The sequence below is a fragment of the Dicentrarchus labrax genome, unplaced genomic scaffold (genome assembly GCF_905237075.1).
Source record: "Dicentrarchus labrax unplaced genomic scaffold, dlabrax2021, whole genome shotgun sequence".
Lineage (NCBI taxonomy): Eukaryota > Metazoa > Chordata > Actinopteri > Moronidae > Dicentrarchus > Dicentrarchus labrax.
Genome location: NW_026136715.1, coordinates 28,711,199 through 28,733,241, shown reverse-complemented (window position 1 = coordinate 28,733,241; position 22,043 = coordinate 28,711,199). Strand labels below are relative to the sequence as shown.

Here is a 22,043-nt window from a genome sequence, read left to right as displayed (position 1 = left end):
GGAGGCGCCTCGGCTAGCCCCAGGAGGGCTAACGTTAGCTTCTTCTGTTAGTTGCATCTCGTTGTCTTCGACTTGTTCGATAATTTACTTTTTACCTCTCCTGTTCTTTTTGGACATCATTTGTGCCCCATCTCCCTTGTTTTCGTGTACTTTGCTGGTTTGTTAATTCATGTTGGGGCAGTTTTAATTAATTCTTGTCGAGAGCTCTCTTTCTAAGTTTCCATCCCCTCTAGACCGGAACCGGAACCGAAAAATTGTGTCCATGTCTGTAAAGGGAAGACTTGTGGGTATCCATAGAACCCATGCTTTAGATAATCTAGATTCATTTGATACCAGTGTCTTCACTTTAGCATTAAAGCGGAGCCTGGTACAGCCACTTAAAGACAGTGTGGAGTCGAAGAAGTAAGCATAAGGTGATGGCACTTGGGGTAGCCAATCAGATTTCCCCCCAGCTGGAAACACCCTGGGGCCAAGGAATAATGGAGGATGGAGGATTTTGTCGAACAGGTGAACTATGAATTGCCAACTGCAGACTGAAAGGGCTGCAGGTTGGAATAGAACCGGGGGAGAGTTTCCACAAACTCTAGATTTTCAAATACACTGCGAAATGCAGAGATTGACCTGGCGGTGATAGGTTTAAGAGGCATTGTGTTTGGCTTGAATGTAATGGACATTCATTTCTGCATATTCAACAAAATCAATTTGTTAAGTTATCTGCAACCATGGAAGTGGGGTGCTGAGGGTGCTGCAGCAACCCCTGCTGGATTGTGGACACTATGAGTATCAGAGTAAAACCAACAACCTTGAAGTGAAACCTGCGTTCAGCCAGCCATAACCATGTCTCCTGAGATTAGAACTGTCTATAATGTCTGTGAATGTCTGTGAAATCTGGGATAGTTGCTATATTGTTACCAGACACTGAAATTCAAAGAGAAGCACCCCTGCACAATCCATAATCCTACAAGAGCATGTTCTTGTATATTAAAATGACAGCTTCAGTTGTTGGGCGCTGGAGAATGGCAGTCATCGTCAATAAAGTAGCACCCCCAGCTCAAAAAATCTTCCAATGCATATGTCTACGACATGCTGAAGCCACAATCTGTAGTCAGTGAAAAATCCTGGTCCAGCACACTAAGCTGCTCAACTCAACAGTTAGCTTGTTTCTTTAGTGCCTCAGTGGCTCAGCTGATTAGCACAAAGTGTTTCATTTTGTTTTTGTTTGTCTCTTTATTGAAGGTTAGTTATGTTCAAACTACTAGGATAAGTATTGCATGCTGTAGAACTTGATATCATTAAGTTGCATTAAGTGAAAATGTGATCAAGACAGTAGAAAGATAGGTGAAATGAGAAATGGCACATTTTCGGGCTTATGTCTTTTGGAAAGAGATTCCATTTTATAGGCATCTTTTTCAAAAACAGGATAAGGGGCAGTTCATCGCTGGTGCTTCTACGATCTGTAGTCTTTTTTACTATAGGGCTTGTTTCCCAAGAGGTTATCCAGCTCTGATACAATGGACATCGATAACTTCGGAAGAACCTGTGGAATGAGAAGAGAAGAAGAATGAGTGTAATTTCTCAAACTATTCATTTATTTCAACTACAGAGAGCACCAGGCTTTTACTTGCCAGCCTAATATTAGAGGCAGAGCTTTACTTCTGAGTGCCACAAAGAACTAAGGTGTGTTTGCCTGTTTCGTTGTGGTAATTTTTGCTTTTGTGAAAGCTATCATTTGAACTGTTGTAGCACAAACAACTGGCCCAAGAAGACTTTATCCATCTGCTGATCCTGGGCTTCAGTGAGAATTCCATGGGTGCTAAGGAGCTCTGGCACCTATTGGCAATAGTGGGTATAGCGAGCATTTGACCTGCCTCAGCTCCCATCAGGCACTGTCAAGATGATGACAGCCAAAGCCACCACACTGAGCTTCACAATGGCTTTTCAAAAAACCTACGGGTGACGTCACAGAGACAACATCAATATTTATTTTGTAACCTAAAGCAATCCAAATACTGACCCAAGACAGTTTGGTACTGTTGAGTCTTGGCTGTGGTTCATAAACAATTAAAGTGGTTACACATGCTGCCTGTATGTTTTCTTACCTGTATTGCTCTGATATTCTCCATCAGCTGCTCAGTTCTGGAAGCTCCCAGCAAGACAGAGTTCACCCCTTCATTCCTCAGGCACCACGCTGTGGGAATTAAAAACACAGGAAGAATAGGTGATGCAGCCATTGTTGTGTGAAGGCAAAGAGTGAGGTCGTGGCTTGCATGTTTCATGAATGGCTGATAAGGATTTCTCACTCTTTACACAATACATAGGGAATAAAATACGGCATTATAGAAATGGAACACGAAATCAACCATGGATAAAATTTGCTGTAATATATATGTATCTGTATGCAATTTTAATACAGCTATCATGACAGAGACATCAGATATTCCAACAAAAAACATGGACTACTATGTAGTAGGACATGATAGACGTGAAGGCAGAGCAACAAATTACAGTTCAGTTTTACCAATAGCCAGTTGGGGCAGAGTGCAGCCTAGTCGCTCAGCAACTGCCTGCAACTCTTTTAGCTTCACCTGCTGACGGTGCCCCTCCTCACTCAGGATCTTGTCCTTCATCCACTGATACCCCTGTTGCAGAAAACAGAATACAGAGCTCCAGGCTAAAGGCAAGACAGGCATTCTAGTACTGTACCCAACCCTGAATGCCAATATCTAGTGTTAAAATATATTTACTTGCTTGCTAATATTGTATTTTTCGTCTGGCAGAATAATTGGAAAAGTAGTGTTACCTTAAGTGAAGCACGCGAGTAAAGGGGGATCCCACTGGTATACTTCCCTGAGATGATCCCACAGGCCAGTGGAGACCATGTCATAGCTCCAATGCCTGCATGCCCAGAACAGTTCTTGTAATGGACCAAATCTCACACATTAAAGTTCTATTGCTCAATTACATGTTTTGCAGTGTTACAATGTGGTGGACCATCAGGATTTAAACTAAATATTACGTTTAAATATAATTTAAAGAATCCAGTGGCCCTTAATAAAGTAGGAGGAATAAAATGATTGACAAAGTCATAAAGAAATATTATTAGAATAAAGCACCCATGAAATATGACAAAAAGTTTACCCCTGATGTACGAGGGTACCTAGGATTAAGGTTAAAGAAAATTAACACTAAATGGCAACCTACTTTTTTTCCCGCCAAAAATGGCCATTAGCACCACTCATTCAATATCTTACTAGCAAATTACATAATAATAATAATAATAATAATAATAATAATAATAATAATAATAATACATTTAATTTATAGAGTGCTTTTCAAGAAACTTAGAGACACTTTACATAAGTTAATAAGGAAAAGAAAAGGTAATAAAAACAACACACTAAGGAATTATAGCTATATCTACCACACTCAACAATTAATTAATCATTAAAAGCAGTTCTGAAAAATACGACTTACATACTAATATATAATACTAATTAAGAAAATGAGTTCCTCATTATTGTAATTAATAGCTGCTGACCTATCTTGTGGAAGAGGTCAGGGAGTTGCACTTCAACCTTCTCCCTCTGGAACATGTGGTACTCTGCCTGTTCACAGATGGGTGGGATCTGGTTGAACTGTCGTGCCACAGAGTATGCCTCCTGCAGTTAACACAATGAACAATAGCTGAACAGTTCTGCACCCTACAAGTCTTCACATGTCCAAAATTTTTGACCTGATAAAAATCCAGACCCTACCAGAACCCAGTGTTCACCAGTTCATTTTCAAAAAAAGAAACCCGATCTTTGATAGACCCAAGGATCTTTAGAAAAATCTAAATGTGGAAATGTGGTGGACCCAAACAGATGGAGAACACAAACATTGGCATCCCTTGACCTGTTAATATAATTTCGACCTGCCACCATCTCAAGTAGTGGGTTGAATCTTGGTTTCAAGGAACTAAATACATTTACTGGCTATTTTAAGACGTGTGTAAACTCACCATGATCTCCATGGAAGACCATCGTGAAGTCCCCCAGTACATGGCCATCCCCTGGTTGATCACATAGGTCATTGCCCTCACCGTCTCTACCAACACAGCCCAAATAAGCTAAGTTACAAAGTTTCAACAATCATCAGACAGACTACAAAAACTATGAGAAGGACAAGGAATAGCATAAATACAAAACTTTACATAACATAAATAATATGCATTGCAAGGTGCTGTGTGTATGTGCGATTGTGCACATATATGTAGTTGTTTGCGTATGCACAGTGACGTCTGCACATGCCTAATACCAATCGGGCAGTATGTAGCAACATGTGGAATCAAATAGCACTCTGTCAGTCGTTGAACATGGTTGGGCCAGATAAACACAGCCTTGGGGACCGATGGTGGCCAGTTTGACAGGGAATACAAAGCTGGTTTTCATGCCGGGTTGGTTTCTGGCACTCCAGGGCTGAGTCAGCTAATATGACAGCTTATGAACACTTAGCAGCTGTTAGCTAGCGGTTAGCCTGCAGCAACAAGTAAAGTTAGCCATCTGTCCGTGAGAAAACTCATCATCATAGTACTGTAAAAGTCCAAATGTTAGCACTTTACCTGAGATGAAATTAATTATTCATGACACTTTTTATAAAAGCTTTGGACAGTGAAATAAAACTATCACTGTAGTTGAGGTCAACGGAATATTCATGACACATTTATAATGGTCAGTATAATGGACAACTACTGTCAAAATTAACCACATGTGACAGAAATAATGTAAATAATTAAATAATGTAACAACTAAAACTAAAGAGTTTGATAATTAGATCTGCCATGGCATGTTATGTTTCCTTGATTATTGTCAAATTATCAGATCAAGGCAATTGTCTTGGTTATTGTCAAGTTTTTGTAACAAAGACATTGTTGTCTTCAGTATTGTCAAGTTGTCTTAATAAAGACATTGCTGTCTTCATTAATGTCAAGTTGTCATAACCAAGACAATGCTATCTAGGTTAATGTCAAGTTGTCATAAAAAAGACCACCACCTCAACGTCCCCCAACTACTCATCCACTGGGTATACAGCTTTCTCAGCGACAGACCACAAACCGTCAGAGTGGGCACTGTAACATCCTCTACGATCATCACCAACACCGGAGCCCCACAAGGTTGTATCCCCAGTCCCTTCCTGTTTACCCTCTACACCAATGATTGTTCCAGACCCTCACCTATCACCCCATACATCAAATTCTAGACTTCTAGACTCCATCTCCCACATCACCCAGTGGTGCACAGACAACTATCTGCAGCTGAACGTCACAAAAATGAACTGTTATTTAACACTTCCAGCACAACTCCACCAACAGCATCAATAATGAAGCTGTTGAGATGGTGGAGTGCTTCAAATACCTTGAACTCACTCTGGACAATACACTGAGCTTTGAACAACACATTCAATGTTCTCTCTGTTGCCCCCCACCTTCTGCTGTTGCTTTATAAAAGTATAATACGACCCATTCCCTTTACCATTTCCCCTGTTTCTTTGACATGCTAGCTGCCTCCAATAGGACCAAACTCATACACATCACAAACGCGCCTCCAAAATTATTGGTCTCCCTAGTCCCAACCTCTCAGACCTCAAAAGCAAAGCCATCACACACAGAGCACACAACCCCAGGCACCCCTCAATCAATTTTTCACACTGCTCCCATTCGGGCACAGATACAGAACACTAGCCTGTAAACGAGCTTGCTATGGCAGAAGGGACAAACCTTCTGCCATAGCATTACGCAACAAAAAATTTCCTGGAAAGGAAAAATATATATATAATATCTACCTATCTATGTTCATGACAGGTGTCATGTCAGTCTTATGTACACCCCTTCAAGTAAACCTTATTGGCTTGAGGGGTGGAACCCAAACTACCTGTAAACTTCTTACAAAGCAGGAGAGAAGAAACTCCGCTGGCTTGCAGTTCATCAGCAAAGACTGAAAGAGTAAATGCCAAGACTAAGGAATATGCAGAGAAAAAAAAGCATCATGGTTTACTGTCTGTCAGTGGAGTTAGACTTGTATGTCTATCTGCGACATAGGCCTGCTGGTCACAACAAAATATATGATGCATGGCTGCAGCCATGTACGTGGTTGTACACATACTAGAGATTAGTTAAACAGTACAGTACAGTACAGTACAGTACTGTACAGGCGACTGTGGCTCAGAGGAAGAGTACACTAATCGGAAGGTTGTTGGTTTGATCCCCGGCTCCTCTCGCCACATCTGTCTGTCAGAGGTTTCTGCCTCTTGAGAGGAAGTTTTTCCTTGCCACTGTTGCCAAGTGCTTGCTCATGGTGGGAACTGTTGGGTCTCTGTAAATAATGTTATAAGGAGTTCGGTCTAGACCTGCTCTATCTGAAAGTGTCCTGAGATAACTTCTGTTATGAATTGGCGCTATACAAATAAAATTGAATTGAATTGAATTGAATTGAATATTGGTCACATATATTTGTTTTGCTTTAAACCTTAATTAGTGTGGTCTCCCTTGGTTTGTCTAGAGCTGGTTCATGACAATCACTATGTTCTGGTTTCCAAGTTACTGACTTTTGGAGATGCAGAGTCTGCGTATCTGATGAGCGAGCTGATGTTTAAGGCTCCTGTGCCAACTGTTCTTCAAGATTCTGAGTCAGGAGTTCATCACCCTATACCTGCTCCTCCTTGCAGGAGTAAAAGAGTAAATGCATGGACTGGAGATGGCACACACAAACATGTGTCATGTTCCACACCATTTTTCATGAAAATAGAGCCTCTGCATATCAGCTATGATGGCTGTTAGCATTTCCTAACAGAGCAAAGAGAAACAAGATGAGGCCAGTTTACTGGCTGTGGTAATATTTGTACTTTATATGTAATAGTGCATTTGTAAATCGAAACAGCTGTTCATGTCTTATGTTTCAAACTTGATTTAATTAGCCCAGGGAAAGTAATCTTCCCACCTTCGATAGGTGTGTTGGGATCTGGTCGATTTGCGAAAACCACGTCTATGTACTCGAGCTGAAGTCTCTGTAGTGATGCCCTTAGACCTGTTTTACAAAGATAATTTCATATTTATTGTATTATCACATAAAAGCATGCTGATGTTAGGCGGCTATGGTGACACATGCAGCTAAATGTATTTTTATTGCCATGACAAAATTCACAGTGGTAGCTAAAGAGCTTACCTTCGATTATATGTTTTCTTGACAATCCTCTTTCCATTTCTGCTCTGAAAAACAAACATCTTTTTCAGAACTCAAGGTTTGAAATATAGAAGATTTCAAAGGGTGTATAGAATTCAGATTTTATATTGGTCACTGCTATATTAAATACATGTAAGCACAAAGCACAGAACTACATTCTATGATGTATCTAAATTTAAATCGCTGTCTTTCTAAAAAAGAATTCTGGTTTGCAATGTGAATCTTTTGGTGTATCACAATTCAACTTTAATTCTTGGAGTCACCAATAGGTTACCTGTCAGTCTGTATAACTTCATGTTTACTCCTCTTGGTCTGTTTTTAAAAAGTCAGCGTTAACACAAACTGGACCAGAATTAAATTTCAACAGCGGAATATTTAATTCACAAAAGCCACACCTGAATTAACTCCTGCAGATTGGTCCTCCTGATTGTTAGGCTATATAGGGAGCTGTAAATGTTGGTTTTCTCTCTCTCTCTCTCTCTCTCTCTCTCTCTCTCTCTCTCTCTCCCAGCCAGCAGGTTTTTGGTTTGGTTGTGTTTTGGGTTTACTTTGATTTGTTTTTATATTATCTTTTTTCCTATACCACACAAGCTCCAAAAAATTGAGGTTCCTGTGTGTAATTTCGGAGAAAAAAAGAATCTGCTGAGCCTGAGTGTCTGATGAGCAATCTGATGTTTCAGACTCCCGTCCCAACTGATATTCAAAGACAGAAACTAAATTCTGAGTCAGGAGCCCATTATACTAAACCTGCCCCTCCTTGCAGGAGTAAAAGAGTAAGTGCATAAATTCACAAAAATCTACAAAATGTAATGATCCATATGTCCCTTGACTGACAGGAGTTTCCAAGTCATGGAGATATTCAGTTATGATGACTGTTTTGAATTTTATTGGAGAATAATAAAATGGCCTAGAATATATTACATGTAATGGTATTAGAATGACCAGATGGAGATGGGTGAAATTCAGTACATGGCAGTTGAGGGTGGGTGTGGTCACTTAGCCACCTATAAGGGTTAATAAAACGTGTCACATATGAACCATTACGCACAGGTGAAATAATTAATTTGAACTGATCTAAAAATGTCCTGGTATACTACAGTAAGTTACTAGCAGCATGGTTGCCAGCCAGTTGCTATATTTCTGTAATTTATACTGTATTTTTACTGTATTTTGTAATATGGTCTATTTCTGCTTTACTTTATTATACTGTACTGTTCACAGCACAGAGACAGCTTTTTTACATTATGTATTACTATAACATTGCACATTGCATCGGTGACACGTAACAATCGGGTTGACAAGACAGGATTTGGGTTTCAGGACAACTGGTGGTTATTCGGGACTGTCCCAAATTCTTTGACGTCTGGTCACCCTAAATGTTACCTCAATGTTACCTTAGTGCATCCTTCCAATACCTTAGCTTATGGCTAGTAGGGAGCTACAACTCATTATTCATTCATCATAGAAAGAGAGAAAGGAGGGACAGAGAGAAAGGAGAAAAAAAAAGTATACATACTTTCCGCCCCAGAAGATTTTGGTGGTGATAACTAAACTGGAACGACTGCATGTCAAAACATACAAAGTAGAAATCAGACTGAATGACACCTGTAAACCATATATTTCAAACATACAAAAAGATTAAAATAGTATCAAGCACATTGCCTATTTCAACACAACTAGCTAATTTCCATCATTAATGACGGATGAAATGTGTTTGGCTTTTCAATATAGAGAGCCTAGCACATAGCTTATCTAAGTACAGGAAAGGAGAAAGTTGACTGAGGTTCTGACAGGCTCAATTGTTATTGGAGACCTGAGCAAAAAGTGAAGACTTATGGAGTGTTCAGCAGCACAGTGGTTCCAATCCTGGGGGTCGGGACCCCCACTAGGGGTCGCCAGAGCAGGAGTAAAGCACAGACAGCGGAAAAGATGGCCCCCTACATGATGGAAGAACTAACGGCGTTAATCCGGCTGCAGAGGGAGTACCGGGAATGCAGCCTCATGTGCTACACAGACACGTGGCTGAGTGAACTTTCTCCTGACTCACACGTCACCCTGGACGGATTTCAAGTTGTACAGGCGGACAGGAAAGCAACGGAGAGCGTGGTAAGAAGAAGGGAGGAGGCATCGCTGTGTTTGTGAATGAAAGATGGTGCCACCTGGGATACATCAGTGTTAAAAAGGAGCAACTCTGCACAAGAGACTTGGAACTGTTAATTAGCCTGCCCCCCCCCCCCCACCCTTTTTTTTTTGGGGGACCCCCCCCCCGGCATGGTGAGGCATGTTTTCTCCCATCTTCAACACATCCAGCCACACCCATTAGGTTCACAAAACTATCCCCAACAGACCACAGTATAGGCCCAACACTGCACAGGTCTCTGCGCACAGGTCCCCCAGGTACAGTCTCCCCCCTCACCCTCCCCAGCTACCCACAACCCACACCCCACACCAGTCTCGACACAGCCTTGTTGGATGCGTTTCTGAGAGAGCATTGTGCAGAGACTTTGTCAGCTGGTGTGAGTTCACCTTCATGTAATATTGCTGTAACTGTGTACATCCCTCCCTCGGCCGTTGCTGCCACAGCTACAGATCAGGATGTTGTAGTTTCTGTTTTTCCACCTTTTTCCATTACCACCATACCATAGCTTTACCACTTTCCCATAGTTTTTTTTTATATCTGTATTTATTTATTTCACGTAAAATGCTGCTGTGACAAGGGAATTTCCCCGTTGTGGGATTAATAAAGTAATACAATAATACAATAAAAAGCTTCTTTCATGAGGCCCTCTTGATTTTAAGTCATGTAAGAAAACCTAAAAAATACCACAGTCGGCCTATATCTCTGCATTTGGTTCACTTCTGTGAAGAAAAGTAAATAAAGTAAATTCTTAAGTAAATTGTCTTACAGAGCAATGACACTGAATACCAGTTTAATCACAATAAATGTGCTAGTCAGGCAATGTTTACCGTAATGGTATACATTAATACGAAATAATACGTAATGGTATATAAAGTTTTCAACTGAGCCTTATATATCATACTGCTCGTTTTAAGATTCGTAGTCTGCACATAAGAAAATATGAAAGCTCTACCTCCATCCTTTTTTCTTTATGATACTTCCCAAGACAACTTCAGCCCTGGGAAAGGAGCAGACAGAGAGAGGGAGAAAGAGGGTTTTGATGTTATCTTTCTTTCTGTTGTGTCTTTTGTAGTTTGAAAAAAGACAAACTTATTTTATTTTCCGCTTTAAATAATGACGCTGAAGGTACCTCTTAATTACCTGACATGAAGTCAGGTGAGGTAGTATAAAGAGTGAGAAAGTCACATAGAGAGGTGGTGGGGGTGGATGGATGCCTCAAACAAACACAGGACTTTAACCCACCCTCTTTAACTTACATAATGTACTCATGTTATTTGTATGTTACTTAACTTACAATCTTTTCTGAAATGAATTAACCACACAGGTTTTGTGGTTATGAGACATGAATTGACAATTTCAAGCCACACTTACTTCCCAGCACTATATACTTCAGCTGTGTCGAACAGGTTGATTCCATTCTCGTATGCCAAAGTCATCAGCTCCTCTGCCACCTTTAACGGCAAAATTTTAGATGATAAAGATGAGTGAAACGGCTGGAAATATGGGTAATCAACATAATTATTAACAATAATTATAAAATCATGCATTAAAGATTCGTTCTCAGTTTGTACATGTTAACGATGAATCCTCCATAAACACTAAAGTTAGTCATGTAGTTCCACAAGGTTCTGTGCTTGGACCAATCCTATTCACTTCATGCTTCCCTTAGGCAACATTATTAGAAATCACTCCATTAACTTTCATTGTTATGCAGATGATACCCAGTTATATCTATCAATCAAGCCTGATGAAATTAATCAGTTATCTAAATTACAAGCATGTCTTAAGGACATAAAAACCTGCATCTCCTGCAATTTTCTGATGTAAAACTTAGAAAAAAACTGAAAATCTTGTACTTGGCCCCAAACACCTCAGAGACTCACTGTCTAAAGATATAGTTATTACTATATTATTAGATATGGTATTACCTTGGCCTCCAGCACCACTGTCAGGAAGCTTGGAGTTATCTTTGATCAGGACATGTCCTTTAATTCCCACATAAAGCAAACCTCTAGGACTGCCTTTTTTAATATATGTAACATTACAAAAATTAAATACATCCTGTCACAGGCAGATGCAGAAAAACTAATTTAATTCAATTCAATTCAATTCAGTTTTATTTGTATAGCACCGATTCATAACAGAAGTTATCTCAGGACACTTTTCAAATGTAGCAGGTCTAGACCGAACTCCTTATAACATTTACAGAGAGCCAACAGTACCACCATGAGCAAGCACTTGGCGACGGGGTCAAGGAAAAACTGCCTATTAAGAGGAAGAAACCTAGGACAGACCCTTTGACTCTAGGTGGGTGGTTGTCTGCCTCGACCAGTTGGGGTGAGAGAGAGAGAGAGAGAGAGAGAGAGAGAGACAGAGACAGACAGACAGACAGACAGACAGACAGACAGTTGCACAGCAACAACAGTAGCAACAACTACTACACTAATAGTAGTGACTGATGATGATGAACATGAAGAAGATGACGACGATGACAACAGCAACGATGGGGGACAATGAGCAGTGACAATAGTAATAATAGTAACTGTAGTAATAATAATATTAATAATAATAATAACAATAATATCAGTGATATTAGCAATGGCAGTCAAGCAGGACCATGGAAGGAGGCACCACCAGGAACTATTAGAACCTGTGAGACGAGAAAGCACAAGAACTCCCGGGAAGAAGTAAAGTTAGTAACATGCATTAGTGGGACATGAATGAGTGCAGAAAGAGAGAGAGAGAGGAAGAGAGGAGCTCAGTGCACCATGGGAAATCCCCCGATAGGCTAGGCCTATAGCAGCATAACTAAGGGTTGGTCAGCCCTAACGATACGCTTTATCAAAGAGGAACGTCTTAAGCCTACTCTTGAATGTGGAGAGGGTGTCTGCCTCCCTAACCACAACTGGAAGCTGGTTCCACAGGAGAGGAGCTTGGTAACTGAAGGCTCTGGCTCCTGTTCTACTTTTTGAGACTATAGGAACCACAAGTAGCCCTGCATTCAGAGAATGCACTGTTCTAGTGGGGTAATAGGGTACTATGAGCTCTTTAAGATATGAAGGGGCCTGACCATGAAGAGCTTTGTAGATGAGGAGGAGAATTTTAAATTCTAATCCATGCATTTGTTACTTCTAGGCTGGATTACTACAAGTCCTTATTATCAGTCTGCCCCAATACGTCCATTAAGACGCTACAATTGATTCAGAGTGCTGCAGCATGAGTACTGACAGGAACTAGGAAAAGGGATCATATTTCTCCTGTATGAGCTTCTCTGCACTGGCTCCCTATAAAATTCAGAATAGGATTTCCTCACCTACAAAGCTCTTCATGGTCAGGCCCCTTCATATTTTAAAGAGGTCATAGTTCCCTATTACCCCACTAGAACACTGCGTTCTCTGAGGGCTACTTGTGGTTCCAATTGTCTTTAAAGTAGAACAGGAGCCAGAGCCTTCAGCTACCAAGCTCCTCTCTTGTGGAACCAGCTTCCAGTTTGGGTTCGGGAGGCAGACACCCTCTCCACATTCACACAGCGATGGCAAAGTCCCACATTCACACAGCGATGGCAAAGTCCATCGGACAGAAACTAACTCATTCATTCACACACCGATGCTGTGCATCGGGAGCAATTTAGGGTTCAGTATCTTGCTCAAGGATACTTCGACACATGGCAGGGGGATCGAACCAACAACCTTCCAATTAGGGGACAACCCACTCTGCCTCTGAGCCACAGCCGCCCTTTTGAAAAGTGTCCTGAGATAACTTCTGTTATGAATTGGTGCTATACAAATGAAATTGAATTGTATTGAAAATTGAAAGATGTAGCATGATAGGGACCATGATGCAAAAGAAGGGCATGTTCTGATAACCATGTATTAGAGCGGATATATCAGCTATCACTGGTTGTTTGTTTCTTGGCTGATTTTTGTCATTTTATTTTGTTAATTTAATGGTTTGCCTCAGGAGAATGAGAGTTGCTCCAGGTTAAGAACCACTGCCCTAGAGGGTACTTTACCACATTTTGTCCACTGGAAGGGCACCTTACAGGGCACTTTATTGTGTTTTATCTACCATGGGGCATCAATCTAAGAGGGCAGATCTGAATGTACTGATTTTTCCGCTGGGCACTTGAAGTAACAGCTCTAAAATCAATTGCATAATGTTTATGCAATGTCATCTTCACAGGTGTGAACAGCATATGTAAAAACACAATATCACAGCATTATTTATGTAATAAATGTATGACATTTTCACTCTATCATGTAACAACACCCACATTTTGTAATAATCTGTTATAATAAACAGCATGAATGCAACATGTAATACATTTTCCTGCATTTTGAAAGGATTTTTTTCATATTGTGAACATATCATATCTTCACACAGCGGAGTGAAGATTAGGATTAGTTATCTTGTTTGAGTGATTTTTTGACCTGGTGTCACATTTTTTACACCAGCTGACAGTTTTACTCAAAACGATCTTTGGTCTGAACTGGGCTTTAGTCTTCACAAAGAACACTACATTGAAACATTAATATCTGGCTCATATTGAGCTAAACTGCTATTTTTCCAGTTTATTGCTTTGTCTTGAAAGGCCTGTTGCTGACAATACAAACACCCAGTCAGTACAGAAACATGAATCCATGTATTTCACTGGGTGAACTACTCTCTCTTCTCTTCTCATTGTTACACCCTGTTAAACTTTACTCTGTATTACATGAGAATGCACAGGTGTTCTCTCCTACCTCATCCGTTATCTGGCCTCCAAAAGTAACCCACGTGCCTGCACAAAAACAAAATGATTACAGTTTGTGAGGGTGTTACAGCAGAAGATCAGGGATTCTTTAGTTGTGCTTTTAAAAATGAACAAAGAACAACAAATTAAACAAATCTGAGTATTGTCCAGTTTGCAAGCCAGCATTTGAGAGTGTGCAGGCATAGATCTGTCAGAGCAGAATGACATTTGTGCATGAGTGAAGACATTTTGAGTCGGCAAGAGGAAATGGGTAACAAAATTTCAGTGAGTTATAGGGCTTCTCGCTCAGAATTGTCAAAGCTGCTCAATCTCATTTTCAGAAATGTGAATCCCCTAAACGGAGCATAATCTGGCATGTCTTAAAATGATTTGTTATTTTTGGCACAACTGGTTTCAACTGTACCAAATCCCTTTCCTCTTCCAAGATTCAATACTTTATTGCCATACAATTCAGTGCAAGTTGCTAGGGATTTGCTTCAGTGTGCTCAGGACATCAACAAAGACAAAAAAAGGACACAGAACATGTAAATACATATACAACACAAGGGCCCCAGAACATATAAGTACATATACGGTATCCCACACAGGATCACACTTGACACAGACAGATAAAAAGGCATACTGTTCACAGCATACCTCCAGAAGGCTAGGCTTCCAGGTACAGACTCTAAAACTGCGTCTGAAATGAATCCATCTTCCTCTCACTCACTTCCCTATATATTAGATACTGAGTAGTATACTTAATTATCGTCATTTTGCATCGTCAATTCAATGAAATTGGAATTCTACACACTTCTTATAGAGTTAGGAGGACAACCTTCTGGCTTCTCTAACTTTATCTGTGATCACTCATTTTAAATGTCAGTGGCCAATTACACAGCTGTCATTAATCTGTGTTGTAAATGCTGATTTAGCAGTTATGAGATGATGAAGCAGTGCAGCAGCAAGCTGTAAATAACTGTAAAAAAAATGTATATTGTTGTTTTTTTGCTAACTTTATTTCAATGTTAATCATGAAGACTTTATTTTGAAAGTCTAACTGGACATTGCATATTTATTGTTGCTCACTTGACTGCAGAGCCTTGTGAGTCCACAAATAATGCCAGACCTTTTACCTACAGTGTAACATTTTGAAGCACTGACCAGGCAGCTGTTTTTGATGAGTTGGAAGTAATAACATGTTGCTTAAAAATGTTAACCTGCAAACTGAAAAGCACTTGAACTTATTTGCTGCTTTTCAGTTCCTTTGTCTAGAGATATTATGCTCTTGCAGTCATTGTAGATGGGCTTGTACTCACCTAATCCAAGAGAGGACACCCTCAGCCCTGATTTTCCCAGATTTCTGTTGACAAAAAATCATATTCCAGTAAGAAAATTAAATTATAATGTATATATCATACTATCAATATATTCTAATATATCATTAAAGTGCAAGTGAGAGGGTTATATAGCCCTCACCAGTGTCTGCAGCTACTAACTAAATTCATTTGCCACCATATACAGTCTATATTGTATACAATAAGACTTTTTCACAGCAGCCATTTTTACTTTTTTATAGTAAGCACATGTCACTACAAACATTATTGATTGTTCTATTCAAGTGCCTCATTAAGTGGAGCCAGGCTTGATTAACCCTATCCTGGAGCTATCTGTTCAGTCAGCTGTCACTGCCATCAGAAACCAATGTGTTTGTTACACTAATTTCATGTTTTTTCATGTAAATGTATATTTAGTCTACTTATGCATTCAGGCAGTCAGCCAGCAGCTGTGTTTCCTTTTTTACATAATATGCTTATCATAAGCTTCCATTATATATAGTTTGTTTAATACATCTTCTTTACTTCAGCATCAGTAAATCTGTGACTGACTTTCATGGTCTTCATCAGTAAATCTGTGACTGACTTTCATGGTCTTCATCAGTAAAACTGTGATTGAAATTGTGGTCTGTTGAAGAAAGCCGAGAACATGCATTTATCCAAATTACTTAGACCTGACTTTACCTAGTCCCACCACCTCAGTCTGTCTTAGCCTATGTGAAACATATGAAGCCAGGATGCTCTGACTAGACTAGGTCAAGCCTAGCTTTTTCAGTTATCCTGGCTTTCCCAACAGCTGCACGTATGCATGTTCTTCTGCTTAATACCATAGAATCTACTGGAGCTACTACACCTGAAAGTATGTAACTGTATATTCCAACCACAGAAATTCCACCTTCTCTGCTTTTGTGAGAACCATATAGTTTATTTTGTGGTTTAGGGTTAGTCAACTAAAACACTGAGTTTATGCATCCATGAACCTCTGGCATATTGGGATTAAAGTGATGCAGTTTAAATGGTGTAATATATGTTCTTAGAATCCAAATATATTGTAACAATTTGAGCCGTTTGTTGATGAAAAAAGACAATTCAATGACAAATGGACTCATACATTTTGCTTTTATCTTGACATCTCTTATCAATCCTAAATCTCAGTGTTTAATTTTATAAAAAATAATATCTGTCAAAGATCCAGTCTGTGATTGTCTGCATGGCAATTATAAATATATCACCAGCTTGGATAGTACCATATTTATGTGCATTTATTCCAGTGCGTTGCTAATATCAGGTGCCATCACAAAACATGCTAGCTTTCTCTGCAGCATTCCCACCTGCTAGTACCACAAGAAAAGAGAAGCTTATGAACCTCGAAGTTCTGAAGTTTGAAAATTCTGTCACATGAAAAATCCTAATGTTTAAATAAAATGTTTGTTAGCCTCCTGTCATTTTGCAAAAGCAACTCAACTCAAGTTGAGTTATCCCTACCTTAATTGCTTGTAATTGGTAGTTTTGTTGGTTGGTTGGATATTTATATTAGCCACTTTGAGAATTTAACATCTTACCTGTAGACCATGCCAGTGGCATATGATATGCTGTCCCTGAGTGAAACATGGTTCATCCTAAGGAAATCCTCCAGGTTTTTGAGCTGGGCAGCAGCACGAACCTCTCTAAGACGTTGGAACTCTGCTAACTGGCTGCTGCGCTGCTGCTTTTCTTCCTGCTCCAGTGCTTGCTCCGACAAGAAACAGCTCAGGCCACTGTGCACACTCTCGTTCATGGATGACAGGGACAGCATCTTGCCTCCAGACCCACTGCTGATGCTACTGCTTCGACATATCCCACTGCTGTCTCGACTCCCAGGAGGCACCCCTCCACCGCCCCCAGGCTTGGGCATCTAGAAGTTGATGGTAAACCAAAATCAGCTGGCTGAAAACCATGGCTGATTAGGGGACGACCCGCTCTGCCTCTATGCCACAGCCGCCCTTCCAACTGCCATGTGCATCTTGGCTAGTAACATAATCACATCTGTGTGTCATGGTCTCTGCTCTGTCTCTGCTGTCTGCATTATTCAAGTACAAACACTGAATCATGCATGGGTGAGTGAAGTATGTGATGGACTGATGCGTTAATTCTTTGTGTGGAATGGAAAGATGAACATGCACATGAAAATGCTGTTTAAAACAGTGCAAGATCTATACTCACATACTAGGTGCCTGGGTAGACGTCTGTAGAATTGTGGCATGCATGAGGATAATTTGCTTTGTGGAGACATAGCACTGTCTGCTGAAGGAAGAATTGAAAGACAAGATGATCTTTTAAGAACTCACATTTACAATTAACTTAAGATTCTCTGCTAAATTGACAAAATATGGAGGATGATTCTGCCTGTGCAATCTTCCCCTATCACCCCTGGTCATTGTGTACCCCTACACGACAGATTTTTCCAGTGCTGCCCAGCAAAAGCTCTGCACCCATTTGATTACAATTTAAGCCATATACAGTATTACCAGGATGGATTCAGAATTGATTTGGAGATCATTGCGGAACTGAGCCTCGTGCAGTGCAGGTATACAGTGAAGATGTGGAACATACGTTATTTTTGACGCAGATCAGGTGCAGTTCCAGCCATGCAAACACAAGGCTTAAAGTCCAGATTGAATAAAAAAATGCCTTTAACCCTTAAGGTTATATCCCCTGTCATATTGTACCCCTATTTAACAAAGAAAGAAAAATAAATCATTTCTTCTACCTGTAAAACAAAATGTGATGCATGCAAGCTTGAACCAACCAATTTCAACCAATAATATCATAACATCTACCCATCAATCAATCTTGAGACTTTAGCAACAGAATGGCTTTCTGCTGGAGCAGTGTGTGTCTCGGGGACAGACCTCACTGATTACTGTACAAAAACACAACTTTATTATTTCTTCATGCTCTGCCTCAACTCTGCCAACTGCTGCTATAGCTGCCATCAGCAAGCAACAGAACTGGGCTCAGCAGCCTCCCAGTGAACATTACCGGACCAAGACCGAACAAAGTCTGAGACAGACGGAGGACAGTTTGAAGACAGCAGTACCGAGGTTTCCTGATGGACTCCTTGCTAAAAGTAGCTAACTGCCGCAAATGGTATCTAGTTAGCTTGTGCAGGCAACATTAGCTAACTCAGTCGAGTGGTGCCAGGAGTGCCAAGAAAACCACCTCGGTACCATATTCCCTGTTGTCAAACCGACCTGTCAGCATTGGATGCTGTATTTGGTCCAAACTGACCATACTGTTCACTGGAAACTCCCAGTCCGGCAGAGTCAGCTAATAGATCTGCTATAGCTGTTTGATGGCGGGGACGTAACACACATTCAGTGCTATTGGTCCCTCCCTAGCTGTTTGTTTACAGGAAATGTAAATATGTGGAAGTAAACAGCACTCTGCTTTTTGTTTCATGCGAACTTTAAGATTCTTGATGTGCTCCACCCTTGGCGTACCACCAGATGAGCAAATGATGTCAGTCTAAACAGAGACATGACCATTTTCACCATGACCATACCAGCTAATAGAGTTGCTATCATGTGAATAAAATGCATTCATAGTGACTCTCGAGACGGAGGTGAAAACATTCTAAAACTGGTGTAAAATGTTGTGAATAAGTATTTGATATAAATTATCTTGGCCAAATTAAATGAATGCAAAAACCATGAGTTGCGCAGCATTACGTAATTGAATTTCTCTGAGGACCCCCAACTCTGAATTCCAGTATCTCTGCATGTGAGACTGCAAAAAACAACAACCTTGAAGATGTCACTGGCTGCTGGATGAGCTAAGAAAAATATGGCATTTACTTTTATTGTAAGGTAAGTAAGGTAACACTATGTCACTGAATCACAGAGTAACATAGAGTTATGTGGCCAGAGATGCAGCCAGAACTACCTATATATTAGTTTAAGCACAGTACAAGTAAAACAATTGCAGTTTTTAATAATCCTTTCTGCCTGTTTTTACAAATAATATTGCAAGCCTAAAAAGTGCTATTTATTTAAAATAAACACTGTAATAGATTTCCATAAGCTCATAAACCCAAACAATACAGCTGTATAATAACTTTACATTTCCTCACATTCAAATACATCAAGAGTACGATCTCTGCTCTCTACATTTTCTCAACCTGATTGAGCGCATATGCCAGAAAATCCCCAAGCACTCAATAATTAAAGACCCTCTTTCCACATCCTGATGACAAAGATAGAACATATCATCTAGCAACTAACAGAAGAGCAACTGTGTCTCAAAAAGAAAAAGGACAAGAGAAAAAGACATTACAGAATCAGATGTGGAACTATCTTGGGCCACCATGATCTTCCCCTTTTCACAATTCCCTTTAGTACTCCAGACATAAGCAGCATATTCATGCAATGTCAAACCTTTTCTCCCTTTATCAATCAATCCATCCACACTACTCACCCGAGTGGTAGGCGTTCGGCCGATGTATGGGTTCTGGACTACACTGCTCATGATAGAGCTTGGGGTGGGCCAGATAAAGCAGTATGTGTTTTACTCAGCCTAAATGTCAAGCAGAGTGGCTACTGGATTCCTTTAAAAGTAGCTGGTGGAGGAGTTAATATGGCTCTCCACTCCCTCCTACTTGGTCACACGGCACACAAAGAGCCCAATCAGCAACACTGTCTGCACTGCAGAGGCCAGGAAATAATCTCACAAGTAAATTATTTATCTTGGTACTAAAACTAGCATCTGCACTAAAAGCTTGTGATTGTCTGTAACATCAGAAAGCAAGCTAAAAGGCGGTCACTGTGCTTGTTTCAACAGTGATGTACATTTTTTCAAACTAAAGGTATTTATTAAGAGGACAACCACTACTACTAACACTGGGCTACACAGTGCCATAGGTGTACATTTGGGAATGTCCCTACTCACCACTAATGTCAAGGTCAGACTGAATTGTTCCAACTACTATTTCTAACAATCTCAAACGATCTTGTTTTTTTAAAGGTCCAGTGTGTAGTACTTTGTGGCATCTGGTGGTGTAGTTGCCAGGGTTTCCACACGTCCTGGATAACCTGGAAAACCTGTAAATTTAGAGACAGTCATGGAAACACCTTGAAATGGATTCCAATGAAATGCTCTATGTTGTCCTGGAAAATTCTTAACCTAGCAGCGTGTTTTGTTTGAAACTCGACTGTTGATAGGATAAGCTCCCATGTCAGTCAAGAGCAAGCATTTTTCTTTCCACACACAGTGAATTTTGCGTCAAGTCCATTTCGGAAAATGTATACAGCCTGTTATTAATCATCAAATTTAGATTGTTAGACTGTTGGTGGTTGATAAATACAAGTGCAGTGATGTTAACTGTACATGCAATTGATTCTTTCACTCTTTACTTCTTCTTTTAATAGGCTTATTCAATTCAATTCAATTAAATTTTATTTGTATAGCGTCAATTCATAACAGAAGTTATCTCAGGACACTTTTCAAATAGAGCAGGTCTAGACCGAACTCTTTAAAACATTAATTACAGAGACCCAACAGTACCACCATGAGCAAGCACTTGGCGACAAGGGCAAGGAAAAACTGCCTGTTATAAGGCAGAAACCTAGGACAGATCCTTCGGCTCTAGGTGGGTGGTCGTCTGTCTCGACCAGTTGGGGTGAGAGAGAGAGAGAGAGAGAGACAGAGAGAGAGAGAGAGCAAGAGACAGACAGACAGACAGGTGCACAGCAACAACAGTATTGGCAATGGCAATCTAGCAGGACCATGGCAGGAGGCTCCACCAGGATCGACAAGAACCTGCGAGACGAGAAAGCACAAGAACTCCGGGGAAGAAGTGAAGTTAGTAACATGCATTAATGGAACATGAATGAGTGCAGAAAGAGAGAGGAAGAGAGGAGCTCAGTGCACCATGGGAAATCCCCCGATAGTCTAGGCCTATAGCAGCATAACTAAGGGATGGTTCAGGACTCACCTGATCCAGCCCTAACTATAAGCTTTATCAAAGAGGAATGTCTTAAGCCTACTCTTGAATGTGGAGAGGGTGTCTGCCTCCCGAACCACAACTGGAAGCTGGTTCCACAGGAGAGGAGCTTGGTAACTGAAGGCTCTGGCTCCTGTTCTACTTTTAGAGACTATAGGAACCACAAGTAGCCCAGCATTCAGAGAACGTAGTGTTCTAGTGGGGTAATAGGTAAGCTCTTTAAGATAGAAGAGCCACCAAGAGCTTTATAGGTGAGGAGGAGGATTTTAAATTCTATTCTACATTTTACAGGGAGCCAATGCAGAGAAGCTAGTACAGGAGAGATGTGATCTCTTTTTCTAGTTCCTGTCAGTACTGGTGCTGCAGCGTTCTGAATTAATTGGAGCGTTTTAATGGACTTATTGGGGCAACCTGATAATAAAGAGTTGCAGTAATTCAGCCTAACAAATGCATGGATTAGTTTTTCTGCATCTGTCTGTGATAGGATGTGTCTAATTTTTGTAATATTACGTAAATGAAAGAAGGCAGTCCTAGAGGTCTGCTTCATGTGGGAGTTAAATGACAAATCCTGATCAAAGATAACTCCAAGATTCCTGACAGTGGTGCTAGAGGCCAAGTTAATGCCATCTAGAGTAAC

General features: G+C 40.4%; 1 protein-coding gene across 2 annotated transcripts; it reads right to left on the bottom strand.

Moving 5' to 3' along the window:
* Positions 1-457: 457 nt before the first annotated feature.
* LOC127377811 (voltage-gated potassium channel subunit beta-2-like) lies at positions 458-19,996 on the bottom strand. 2 transcript variants are annotated; one of them, XM_051426068.1, is made up of 15 exons: positions 19,882-19,996; positions 16,989-17,320; positions 15,409-15,452; positions 14,100-14,137; positions 10,729-10,808; positions 10,310-10,354; positions 8,734-8,778; positions 7,200-7,243; positions 6,975-7,061; positions 4,001-4,086; positions 3,539-3,659; positions 2,801-2,895; positions 2,519-2,639; positions 2,100-2,188; positions 458-1,537 (listed from the first exon to the last, which is right to left on the bottom strand). In XM_051426068.1, exons 1-15 carry the CDS (start codon positions 19,930-19,932, stop codon positions 1,448-1,450), a joined length of 1,368 nt encoding a protein of 455 aa, XP_051282028.1. In that variant the 5' UTR covers positions 19,933-19,996; the 3' UTR covers positions 458-1,447. The 2 variants fall into 2 exon arrangements, 1 of the variants encoding a protein (XP_051282028.1); XR_007887755.1 differs by having other exon boundaries at positions 1,444-1,537; positions 2,586-2,639.
* Between the last annotated feature and the right edge of the window lie 2,047 nt (positions 19,997-22,043).